At 38.9% G+C, this 12,832-nt stretch overlaps 1 protein-coding gene across 3 annotated transcripts in view; it reads left to right on the top strand.

Annotated features, from left to right (window-relative positions):
• Positions 1–12,832, top strand: part of ctdp1 (CTD (carboxy-terminal domain, RNA polymerase II, polypeptide A) phosphatase, subunit 1) — a 107,558-nt gene that overhangs the window by 58,293 nt on the left and 36,433 nt on the right. For 2 of the 3 annotated variants that reach the window (XM_088090299.1, XM_042506262.2), the window contains one exon: positions 5,656–5,876. The exons of the other annotated variant lie outside the window; for it this stretch is intronic. In XM_088090299.1, the coding sequence (XP_087946425.1) occupies positions 5,656–5,876 (221 nt within the window). The remainder of the gene's footprint in view (positions 1–5,655; positions 5,877–12,832) is intronic. 3 annotated transcript variants of the gene reach the window in all.

Below are 12,832 nucleotides of genomic sequence, written 5' to 3'. Positions count from 1 at the left end.
ATAGGGATGGGGGTATTAATTCTTTCGATACCATTATCGAAACTCCTCAATGATCCAAATCTTTTTCAATACTATCATCAATACTTTTTTTATTATTTGGTGGAAAGATGAGGCAACAATATGTTTTTTTTAACAGTCGGTTTTTACTGCCACTTTCAGGCATGTTCTTAGCGATTAGGAAATAAATGATTTTATTTTAATTGAAATAATTACTTTGAGAAAAAAAATAGTTTTAATTTTGTATTATAAGATGATTAGATCTCATGATAGGTGTTTAAACGGGTTGCAATTTCATCTCTAACATCAATTTTATATCACTGGGAAGATTTCTCATCCAAACCACTTAATTATTTAACTTTCTTATCAAAAACAAAATTTTCTTTTTCTTGATGTTACATTTGAACACCTCATGACACATTATTTACCTTTGCCTAATAATCATTTCACTGAGCCGACCTTGACCACATCACAATGAAACCTTATGCTACTTTGTTTATTTAGCTAACCAGCTCTTATCCTGCCAATTTCAGTTCGGATTTCAACATTAGAAGACTATTTTTAACAGACAGGAGTTGCTACATTATGTTTGTCTTCACCTAATCGCGCACTACTGGACCAATCAGCCTAACATTTTTTTGTGCACATTTGTGTATGACTGTATATGGTATACTGTGTGTTTATCTCTGTCGGTGACTGCTGTGGCCCCACTCCTCTTCAACGGCTGGTGGGAGCTAAATTTCCAGTTATAAATGACACGGATTATAGATATGTGGCTTTAAGTTGTTAAACATGAACACTTTCACGTAATTATTTGGTATCTGTATTACACACACAGTAAAACCATGTCGCCGCTGGAATGTGGCCGCTGGCAGAGACTTGCTCTCTACTTTTATTTTATTTTGACACTTGTACGGCAATAAATCAGGATCAAACTACAAACATCAATAGACTTTAAAGCTCCGACCTGTTAAGTGGTAACAGGTGTTTAGTACTCTGTGATATACAGCTGAATTCAATCAAAGCCCTGTAATGGCTGCAAATTTTCGTTAAGTTGGCCTCGGCTCAAGCTGAAACTTCATTGCTCTGGGCGCCAGCAGTTCGCTACGCCCACAGTAACAGCTACTCCTAATTGCTGGCTTTCATTTAAAATGAATGACTGTTGGCTGCTTTTGCCATACATGAATCTTTCAGTGAGAGAAACACCTCAGGCCAGATTTGAGTCTGAACTTTAAGTATCTATATTCAGAGTTTAGAAGTGAAATCTTTGTAGTTTCTGATCTTTTTTCATTGTGATTTCTGTGTGTCTGATGTGTCAGTTCATGTAAAAAAAAAAAAAAAAACTTCCACTGTTTGATGGTTGCTCTTCCATCCTGTACAAGTTGTACACCTCCAGACACATAAAGCACCACGGCAGAACAAAGTGTAGTTATAAACTGTGGCTAACACAATAGTGTTGCACCTTGAAGCGTTCAGCCAAAAATAAATTCCATGCCCTGGAATCACTCCTGTGCTAAACTCTATTTGCAGTGATGAGACCAGTGACCTGAGTGTAAAGTAGCTATGGGGGTGGGGGGGGCGGCGTGTGGCGCTTTGAAAATGGTCATGTTGGGCTCTTTGAATGGCCTTAGATCACAGCAAGAAAAAGGATGCTGTAAAAACTTTACCATGGTGTTTGTGGGGATTGTCAATGCCATAATTTCTGTTCAGGTTGTAAGAGCTGACATAGTGCTCTAAAGACTGGTTTTTAAAGGCTCAGGATCAGAGGCAAACGTGGCTCTGCTGCCCATGTACTGCACAGTGCCTCTGTGAGACTGGTCAGTAGTAGATGAGAACTGCGCCAATGCATACACACAACATGTTTTCACTTCACATTTCACCACATTCCACAGTAAAGTGTTTTGCTCTTATCTTTATCTATCTTGCTCTCTGGAGTTAGCTTTTACCAAAAAAAGGGAAAAGTGACAGAGAAATATACCACAAACATCTTCCTTTCATTTTTTGTGTTTTTGCGTCAGGCCCCGTTTGCTAAGAAGTATGTCAGAGTGATAAGCTTGAAATAAGGTCTGTGGTTAACACAAGCTTAAAAGAATTTCACATTTTGTTCATTGTTACAAAATACATCAGTAAATACCCCACTCTTGAATCTTGAAGCCTTTTCATTTGTTAAAAAAAGAGAGTTGTTAACAAGTGACGAAATGAGACAACAGTGTGTCATCATACAGAACGCAGGACTGCATCCTCATTTTAGTGTTGACTATAGACTGAATATAAAGATGGACGACACGCTTCCACAACAATGTCCAAAGAAATTGAAATAAGCTCCACGTTCACCAGCTGCATCATTAATGTGATTGATACTTTAATTTCTCAATGATTATAATCTAATTATATAATATATATATTATTCTGAAACAGGCCAAATTCTACATAAAGAATCCTCTGACTTTACGTATTTAAGTATATTTTGATGCTAATACTTACTATTTTCTTATACATTTTCTACTTTGGAAAGATTTGAATGCAGGCCTTTTACTTGAAATATAGTATTTGTGCACTGTAGTACTGCTACTTTTACTTACTTAAGTGAAATCACTGCAGATTTTGATAGAGTCAGTCAGAACCCCAAAAAAATACTACAAAGTATATGCCAAAGTATAGATTCATACCATCCATCTGCCGAAATGTCCATATTCATTCATGTAAAGCTGCTAATATTGATTTGATTTACCTGAAATGTTGTTCTTAAGCCAGTTAATAGACATATCTGTTATCTGTAGGCAAATGTGCTGTCTGAACGCCAGCCTATCTCTTTTGTTTGACTATGTCCAGCTCTCTCTTTACTTCAACCGTACTGACAGAAAAAGACCTCTGTTTAAATCCCTAGGAACTGTCACAAAAGCAAGGCCCAAAAAATTGTCCCTGTTAGTGCACATGGGAGGTAGTCATGGGAAAACCACCATGAGAGAAACATTTTAGTGCAAAAAAAAAGCAATTTATGTTGAGATGAAATCTTAAATTGTGTGTTGCTGGCAGTTAGGGAACAAACAAAACCTCTGTCTTATTTGTATCCTACCCTGTAATTTGACAGTGCCCTGTGGGGTCATTCTTATTTAAATTTAATTCAGCAAATGGAATTGGAGGACAACCAACAGCACCCTATTTAGAGCTTTTCTTTTTTTTTTTCCTCTTTTTTTTTTTTAATTTCCAGATCAGCCTTGCCTCAGGCATTCTTACCTTCTTACCTTTACCAAGGTGCTTTGTGGCAGTCCAAATAGCCAAACAATGAGGCTTTAATGAGCCTGGCTTGATGCCAGTAATGATCCTGGCTCCGTCCCCCATGAGAAAGTCCTCCTGCACTAATCCCAATGTTTCCCACAGCTACATGCTGCTAATGAGTCAGTGGACAAGAGGCTGCCGGTTCTCTGTGGCAATATTCACCTCAGATTTTCATTGATCTGACTGTTATCAATTGGCTAACCTGCTCCAAATAATCAGTAACCTAGGGGCAGTATATGAATTATGAGCTGCTCAAGAAAATACAGAATTGATGAGCAGGTGGAGGTGACAAATTTGCCTTCAGTGGCTGGCAGGATAGACAGAGAGACAGATTAACTCTGTTCTGTTTGGCTCCAGATTGTTTCCTCATGGTAGAAATTTGATGTGATGATTTTGTTACCCTCCCTCAAACATTATTTCATCTGCAGCGTGCTGAACTTAATCAATCAACCCCTGTGTATTATCCACAATAGTCCTGCAATAAAGACTACCTTTGTGACTGCCACTAATGTCAAGTTAATGTTTTATTGTAGACTTTGGAGTACACAAGAGTTGTTGAAGTACCTTTATGAGGCAAGCCTGTAATTGTGGTCCTCTTGTGTTATACGGCATTATATTTACAGTTTGTTTCATAATGTCAACATCCTACATCGTTGTGCTCATTGGCAAAACAGCCAAAACAACCCACAGGTTACTTTCAGAGCTTGACTGATAAAGCAGCCCGACTGAGATAACATTACATAAATGCCAAAGATCTTTTGGAGATTTTTTAGAAAACAGTGATACCTAATAATTTATGCACCAGAGAACTCTGACAAATAGGAATGCAAAATAATATTGGCACCTCATTGGTATCGGCTTGTATTGGCTAAAAATATTGGAATTGTACAAGATGCAGATTTCTGCCGATATCACAAACAGTTTTTTTTGTTTGTTTGTTTTAATTGACAAAGTGAACATTTACAAAACATAAAACCTAAGTTGAAGTATTTTTCTTATTTTGCACAATGAATGAATATCACATACATTGCATTTCATGTCTCAGTCTGCTGGTGGGCCATCACGACAAGAGTATGCATAAAATGATGTTAATTACACTACAGAAGAGACTTGATGATCACTAAAATTAGGTGGAAAAAAGTAGATGTATTGGTATCTGTTTTCAGCCCAATGAGTTATTTATTCCGGCATATCAGATATCGGCCAAAAATCCAATATTGTGATAATTTTCAACTGTAAAGCATATCTTAGTCACTATTCCTTATAGGAAAAATTCAGTGGATCAACAAAAATTCTATGGTGGGTAATGAGCTGTCAAAAGAAACATTCCTTACGTAACACAAAGACTGGAGCAGAGACAGGGCTAGCCTGATTCTGCCCAAAGCTAATAAAATCAGCCTACCAGAACCTATAAAATACTCATTAGTTAACACATTATATATTTATTTAATCCATAAAAAAGGAAAGAAAGTTGTGCAAAAGTGTGTACGTTTTTCAGGGGAATAGTATGCTGGACTTTTTCTCCATTTACATCCTGGAGGGTGGATTTTATTTTAACCTTTGGACAGAGCCAGGGGTTATGTTTACAGTTTTTTGTGCCAAGAAAGCCAGTTGTTGGCTCTAGCTTTATATGTACTGTACAGACATAAGAGTGGTAGTGATTTTGTTGGTTAACGCTTGTCAGGAAAGTGAATACATTTATTTTATTTCTTAAATGTTGTGCATGCAAGTAAAAAAAAAGTGATTGGATAATTTGACAACTCTCTTGGAAAAATCTATAAATGACACAATGTTAACTGTTGGCCCCAAGTTTAATCACCCTCAAAGATTACAGTACCGTATGTGACCCAGTTATTTAGAGAAACCACTTTCTTGATATAATTGGATGCTTAATTGGAATCTGCAGTGCATCAAGGGAATAAGCTAATGCCCATAGTTCCTCTTCATGATACTTTAAACAGACATTATTCATTTAGTGGTACATTTCATTGCTTCTAGTTCATGATTACTTACAAGTGAAAGTTATGTAATGAAACTGGCCCAAAAGTTAGCAATGTTAGATAAGATTCAGTGGATGATGTCTTCTAGAAAGTAATGAAAGGCCAAGACTTATCGGTATTCAGTGGTTGGAGAGAAAGTAATTAAGCTTATCTGCACTTTAGAGCGGTCGATATGCAAGTATGAGGATATTTTTGGCAAAATTGGTATTAATGCATGCTTGACAACCTTAATATAACAGTTAACTACAAAACTGAAAGTAGAGAGAAGAGTTGATTGTTTTTTGGAATTTGCTGTAGTGACACGTATTTCCCGTGAGCTGGTCCGGTCGAAAGCTTAGAACAACGTCTCACAAAAGCTCCTTTTTCAAAAACCAAACAGGTGGATGACATCTTAGGCGAGGAGAGCGACAACGAAAGTGAGGGCAGAGGGAAGGAGAAGACGGGTAATGATGAGGCGGAGGATGAAGAGGAGCAGCAGCGGCAGCAGCCAACAGGAGCTGGACAGATAGCTGCGGGAGGGCTCGGGCCCCAGGCGATGACAGTGGATGAGAGGAGCCAAACGCCACCAAGGGAGGCCAGTGTGTCGGTTAGTGTGCAAAGGTGAGACACAGTTGCAAAATCCTCCTTTATATCTGGTACAGTCACTCCTTTTTTTGTGTTTTGACTGCTGCGACCTCAGAAGCCCTTCTAAAGCTCATGAATGGTGGTTTTGTCGCCTCATTGCAGCCGCTGTGAAATGCTTATCCCAGGAGGAGAGCCGGCAACAGCTTGGAAAAAGACCTTTGTTAAGCAACTGTAACAGTTTGAATTACTCCACCAGCACCAGGTGTCACAGTGGGCTGGTTGCTAGCAGCAGCAGTGCCGAGTTTAGCCTGTGCGCAGGTAGCAACAGAAAGTTTCTGAGCTAACAAGGACTCTGGGGCTTGTCCGGTCCGATTGAGCTGGGGTTTTTATGCTAGCTGGATGCAGGTTGCTGCATCTGCTAACTGGGGGTCTGTCTTCTGAGCTGCTTCTGGCACTCCTCCCGCTGAGGTGGTCTTTAGTTGCTCGGAGGGCAGACTGTGATTTGAGGCTCTTGCTAATGATAGCTGCATAAAGCCAAAGCTTTGAGCCTTGGCTCTGATTAGCAGAAAGCTAAACTATTACATTACTATGACATTTTCTTTCCAAGTTTTAAATGCTTCACTAGTATTCATAGTTTTTAGTCACATGACAGAGCTGTTTGTGCTGCTGGCTCGACTGAGGTCATTAACAGCAAAGTTTGCCATCATCCTCTTGGGTGTATATACTCACTGCTCTGTAGAAGAGCACTTTTATGTGCAGGCGCGTGATGTTCTTCTGTGGTGTGTCATTGCAAACCTACAGCGCCAGTTTCTGGCCTGGCATGCATGCTACAGCGTTTTAGGTTGTGTACACAAGGATCGTTGTCACAATGTTAACATATGAGCAAGGATTTTTTTTTTTTTAAACCCAAAAGAAAGACTTTATGCGGTTTTAGTCGGGCAGTTATAGTCTAAACGTGGCCCTAGACTCTCTTCGATGAGTCTGTCTTCTTTTTTTAGGTTTGCTTTGCAGTGTAGGCAGTTGTCGCCAATGCTTTATTAGCAACTTTCTTTGCAGGATTATTTGCCATTGAATCAGGCTCTCACTGAGGGGACCTGCACACACATCTGCACAACAGCCAAAAGGAAGGCCTTCTTTCTGAAATGACCAGTGATTGGCCAAAGTGTCCTGTCTTGCTAGATTTTCTAAAGTGTGAAAACAGAGCCAAGAGGAGGCATAGTTTTCTCTCAGACCATATGAATACATAATAATTAAAATGTATTGTGGGATGTGCGTATACGGCAAAATAAAACTTCCTACACCAGCTTTAAGTAGAATGTGGTAATACATGGATATCACATAAGTCTTTTTTCATGTCTCTTTAGCCCAAATATTTACTATCAAATGTTTCCTCTATGAGTTCCTCAGTGTCTTCACTGTTGGCTCTCTCCTCTTTCTCCGCTGATCCGCTCTATCTTTCTTAAACACCTCCGTGTGAAAAGGATGCTTAACTTAAATTGCGATTGGCGAGAATGGATATCCATTGAGAATCTGTGCAAATGCATTGTAGATTTTCAGGTTTCGCTCCTCCAATGACTATTATCATAACACACCACTTCATCAGTGCGCCTATGCTGAAGCCAGACAGTCTGGTCCGTTGCCATGGAGACAAATGCCAAACAGACAGCAGGCAGCCGGAGAGTTCTGAACATATCAGTCTCTTATTGCTGGAGGATAGGCCGAGCCGTTACACTGCCAGGATCCAGTCTCTACTGATGGGTTATTTTGTTGCCTTTTATACAATCAGTATGTCATTTTTTTTGTTTGTCTTTTTTGCATTTGAATTTTAACAGAAATATTCAAACTTCAGTAACAAATGTTGAATACATCAGTATATTAAATAGCATGAAATAGAACCAGAAACTGTACATTGCAGATTAAAGTCAAATACAGTGTAATACAGAGAGATCACTGGCTGCAACAACTCAAATGTGCAGACATAGCCTAATCCTCGGATACACATCATGTGCACGTCTACACTCACTGCTCCAAACTATCATTACGACTTTGCATAATACTATATATCAAATTCCATACATTTTTAACCTGTCTAGATTTCTGTTTGAGTTCGCTTTTGTTATGTTTACAACAGTTCTAAGTGATGATTTTAGGTATGACACATGTGACAGCTGTGGTGGCTTTACAGGGCACTGATCTGTTTCAGTGCTGTGTGCTGTTATCTGGACAAGATAATGCAGTTGTGTTGAATACAGATTGTTCTGGTCATCGGGGGAAAAAGCTGCCTTTGTGTCATTAGTCTTTCTTTTGGTGGCTGCCTCTTCTTCTTTTTTTGTCTCCATGCTCTATTTGTTCCCTCTAACTGCTATTTGAGAAACACCATCTGAGTGGCGACTTAAAGTTAATCTTTCGTAACATTAGCTGGTGAAAGGTGCAGCACTGTTCATTTTACGGATCAAGCAGCTCATTTCACTGATGTTAAGGCTTTGCTTTGGTAACTTTGCTGGGATGGAGCGGGACTCTAGTGGCTGTGTCAAAGAGGAGGATGCTGTCAAAGATACAAATACATACGTATTCATATATGCTTTACACACAGCAGTCACACTTGGATTGGCCAGATGAAAAATCTCAGCTTGTAGACAGAGCTCCTCATCTAATAGCTCTAATGTTTAACCACTGCACCTCCAGACTTTGGTTTTCTTTCCGTTAGTCTGTGTTGAGCCTCACTTCTCTCTCAGAGCTAAATAAAAAAAGAAGATGCCTTGTTTGGGGTGTTTTACAATAATATTCTCAGCAACATCACTTTTTTGGGGGGGGGGATTGTGATGATTGTGGCTCTGTATGGGTTGTCCAGGCCTCAGCAGGCAGCAGCATGTTGTTTTTTTCCCCTTGTTGTTTCCCTCTTTTGGACATGTCAGTCCTGCTCTGACACCTTTGGTTGCTGCTAATGAGTCAAGCCTGAAATACACTGTTTGCTGGGTTGCTGAGTTGCTGTTGAAAACCTCTGGAAGTCCATCTGCAGTCAGTACAGTGCACATGATTACACACCCTGACACACAGGGGGAGAAGGTGCAAGCTTGATTCTAAAAGTGGACTCAAATTGGCAGGTAGGTCCTTCCACAGAGGGACACCGGTGACAAAGTCTAATAATATCTCAGCTTACCATGATTCTCTGTGACCTCTGTTGTTATGGCTATATTTTCAACCAACATGATGCCCTGACAACCTTTTCCGGTTGGATATTCTAAAAACTATTTTCTATCTGTCTCTTTTTTTTTCTTATTGATATCTATCTTGGAAATTAAGATGTATTTTTTGTATTTTAACTTTTTTATTTTCTAAATCCAAAACATATTTATATTTATGCTCAAACATCAATAACATGCACTAATTTGGTACAGCACCTAATTTTTTAACTGACTATTTCCATCATGTGCCTTGGCTGTGCTCTAATTCACACATTTTCCCATTTAACTGGAGGACAATCCTTGCATGCTATAGAAGCAACATGAAAATTAAATATTTAACAACATGAAAGACATGCTTGCAAGCTATGTTGTGCAATTATATAACCCATTTTCGAACCACAAATGTTGCTTAAACGCACACTAAAACTAAAAATATCATTTTATTCATCAATTACTCATGTCCTTTAGGCTGGAATATTCCGTATATTCAAAAGGCAAGTAGAGCATACAAAAGCAGTAGTTTTTTTAAAGGGGCACTCCAGCAATTAAGCATAAAGATAGAGTAATACTACATGAAACCTGAGCATACCGTGGAATGTTTCAATTAGAGCAAACATGGCTATATGTAAACATTCAGAGTAGGCTTGGGATGTATCATGTCATTACAGTACACCAGGGTATTTAGAAACCCTGAAGGTGCGTTGCAGCTTAGCCGAAAGACACCCCAACACCAAGTGGTGGAGGGATACGTCACAGGAGTGTAAACAGCCGGCAGCCAGCAATGGCAGAGAAAGATCATGGAGAATAATGTTGTTAGAATAACATTAGATGTCATGTTATTTACATCTAACTTGACGAATTAAGATTATGGGGGTGTTAGCTCTACACACTAATACTGTCACATACAGTTTACCCTGGTGAAATTTCAGGTTGGTATGAAGGTATGAAATATTACATACGGTCCAAGCCTTATTCAAAGCACCAAAACAAATATCATCCCGGTGATCGGCACATCACGGCGATGCTGTCCAATGTACATTAGCATGTTGGATGTGTTTCCATTGACATTAATTACAACGGTGGAGAAACGCTGACACTCTGTCCTTATTTTACATACGACTTTCTCTATGTTACTTTTGTATGACTGACTTTATGCCAAAGACCTTGTTATGCTATCCTTAGCACATTTTGCCAACAGCATAAGGGTTAGGGTTAGGGCTTTTATATTATATTACTATATATTGCTTTGGTAACACATTTTCTAACCTTGAACTCAGTGATCTTCTGATGATCCAACCTCCTTTTCACCCACTGCTCAGAGATCATTTTGGGGTATGTCCTCATCCCACCTGCAATTTCTAGTACATAATTCCTACAATAGCATCCTGGCAGGCAGAATGAAGGGTGCGAGAAATCCTAAAGGGTCTTAGATTGAGCTAACCATTGACAATATCCCTATGCTTGTGTGCTCCTGTGGCTTGATGGTGACATTGAATGTGAAGTTGTCATCTTCCACTTCACACACATTATACAATGTACGCATGTATCTTTTATGCTTTGAAGGCTGTGGGATCAAAAATTGCGCTTTTTTTTTTTTTTGTAACAGTTTTAGCAGTGTATTTTAGACTACTTGTAGGAGCCAGGTTTGAAAGTCCAAGCTCAAACAAAAATGCAAAGTTTTGCCAAAAGTTATGTCATATGCATATACACAGCCCAAAAATTTTTTTTAAAAAAAGAGGAGAAATGAAAAGCACATAAAATGTGCCAAACAGTCTCTAAGGGTTAAATGTGAAAGCTGAGAAGTATCAACCTGTATATCTCCAGTAACCTTTAATTTTCTCACAATGGGAAATATATAGTATATTCTATAAGAATTAACAAAGATTACAAGCCCTTTTATGTTAAGGTATTATTAAAGAAAGTCTGCCAGACTGCATTAATGTAGATTTCCTGTCTGACAAAAAAAAAAAGAATTTGACTGTAATGTTACCCAGTCAGCTATTAAAGGCAATTTAAGAAGAAGACCGTAAAGAAAGAAGAAGGCTTCCTGCTTTAGACGTGACTCTGTGGGACCTCCACTCCTTCGGGAGCTGGCTTAATAGTTGCCATTCTGTCAGTCTCTATCCCTGGCTTCACCACTTTCTTCTATTTGGCACAAAATAGACATACATCTGTTGCTAAGATACTGAAGTGATGTGAATGTCTCTGTTTTTGTTCTCACCATCATTCAGTATCTGCTCCTGCCATTCTTTCTTTTAAAAATGACATTGCTCTTATTTCTGTTCCGTTGCTGTATTTTCTGCATAAGCAACTTACTGCATGTAAATAGCAATGTCTTGCTTGTTATTAATTATTTCAGGGATCACAGACATATTCACAGACAGCTCTCAGTTACTTTAGCTTTGTTGCACTGTTCTGTATGTCCTACAAATCCTTGACTTGGCGAGCCTGTTTGGAAGCCCTTTTTTCTTACCACGTTTGATGTGAAGGATCTCTAATTGGATAAACAAATGCTCACTATTGTAAGATCAAGTCTGGATGCATCTTGAGTTTGTACATTAAGGGGCGGTATCCCACAAAGCTCCCCTTGCATGACTAAGGGAAAAAAAAACAATGAGTGTTTTGGAATGAAGCATGTTGCAGGGCAGAGTCGTTGCTAATGTGTTTCAAGCACAAACCCTCCATTACTGTCTCCTTTAATTAGTTGCTGAGCAAAAGGAAGAGTTTACTGATCTTGTTCTATCATAATCAGCATTGGCCTGGCTTAACCCCCAGCCATCATAACTCTCCCGCTGTTGTGCTCATGTCTGTGCCCCTTGACATTGAATTGCTTTAATACTGTTAGATGCATCTTTATAACTCAGAAATGAAGGGAAATTTCCAGCAGGCTGGTGTGTCAGCCCACTTGTAGATGCGTTGGTGGTCATTAGCTGTTAGTCTGGATTGATGTGAATGATTTATGGTGAGCAGTGGCACTTAAGGCTCTGATTTAACAGGGTTGCAGGCTAGATATAAAAGGTGGATGAACTTTTATCTCCCACCAGCTCAGAGTAGCTCTCAGTCACATCCTGGTCGAGGCGGTGCAGTCACAGTTCCAGGCCGTTGCTGGAGTGCTCTTGTCAAACTGAAGTAGTTAGATTTTTGTGTCACTATGTGCCTTACTTAATTTTTTTTCACACTACAGCTGTTGCAGACATGTATTTTATCTTGTCTATACCTCATCCAGTGTCTCATATATCAGGTATCAGCCAGTGTCAGTCTTGGGCTATAGACTTCAAATATAAGGCTTCTCATATTAAGTTATTCTTGAAATAATATGAACAGTATGAATAATTGAACTTCCTTTCTGGTAGGACGTGCACCACTGAATAGTGCATAGCAACATGGGCTTTTAGTGAAGGCAGGATCCAATTTTTCCCCCTTCACCTTGGGTTTTGAGCATTATTGGTCCTCCTATTGTTATATCCATATTTCATAATTTTCTAAAAATTCTAATTTCTACAGAAGCATAGAAAGGCAAGGTGAGGAAATACAAAAAAGGGAGGCAGTGTCGACCAAAATCTATCAATTATTACGTAGGAGATAACATCCTGTACGAAGGAGATACATTTCTCTCCTAAGTACAAGATATGATCTCCTTTCTACAAGATCTTATATCCTACATACAAAATATTATTCTCTACATACAAAATATTATCCTCTACGGATGAGATATCTCCTTTGTATGGTATATTATTACCCTCATACAGGATCTTATCCCCTACATACAAAATATCTTCTACGTACAAGATATTATCTCCCACGCAC

This window comes from Plectropomus leopardus, chromosome 17 (genome assembly GCF_026936395.1).
Source record: "Plectropomus leopardus strain MGB_pleo_1.0 chromosome 17, ASM2693639v1, whole genome shotgun sequence".
Lineage (NCBI taxonomy): Eukaryota > Metazoa > Chordata > Actinopteri > Perciformes > Serranidae > Plectropomus > Plectropomus leopardus.
Note: the sequence above shows the minus strand (reverse complement) of the source record. Positions and strands in the feature narration are given on the sequence as shown.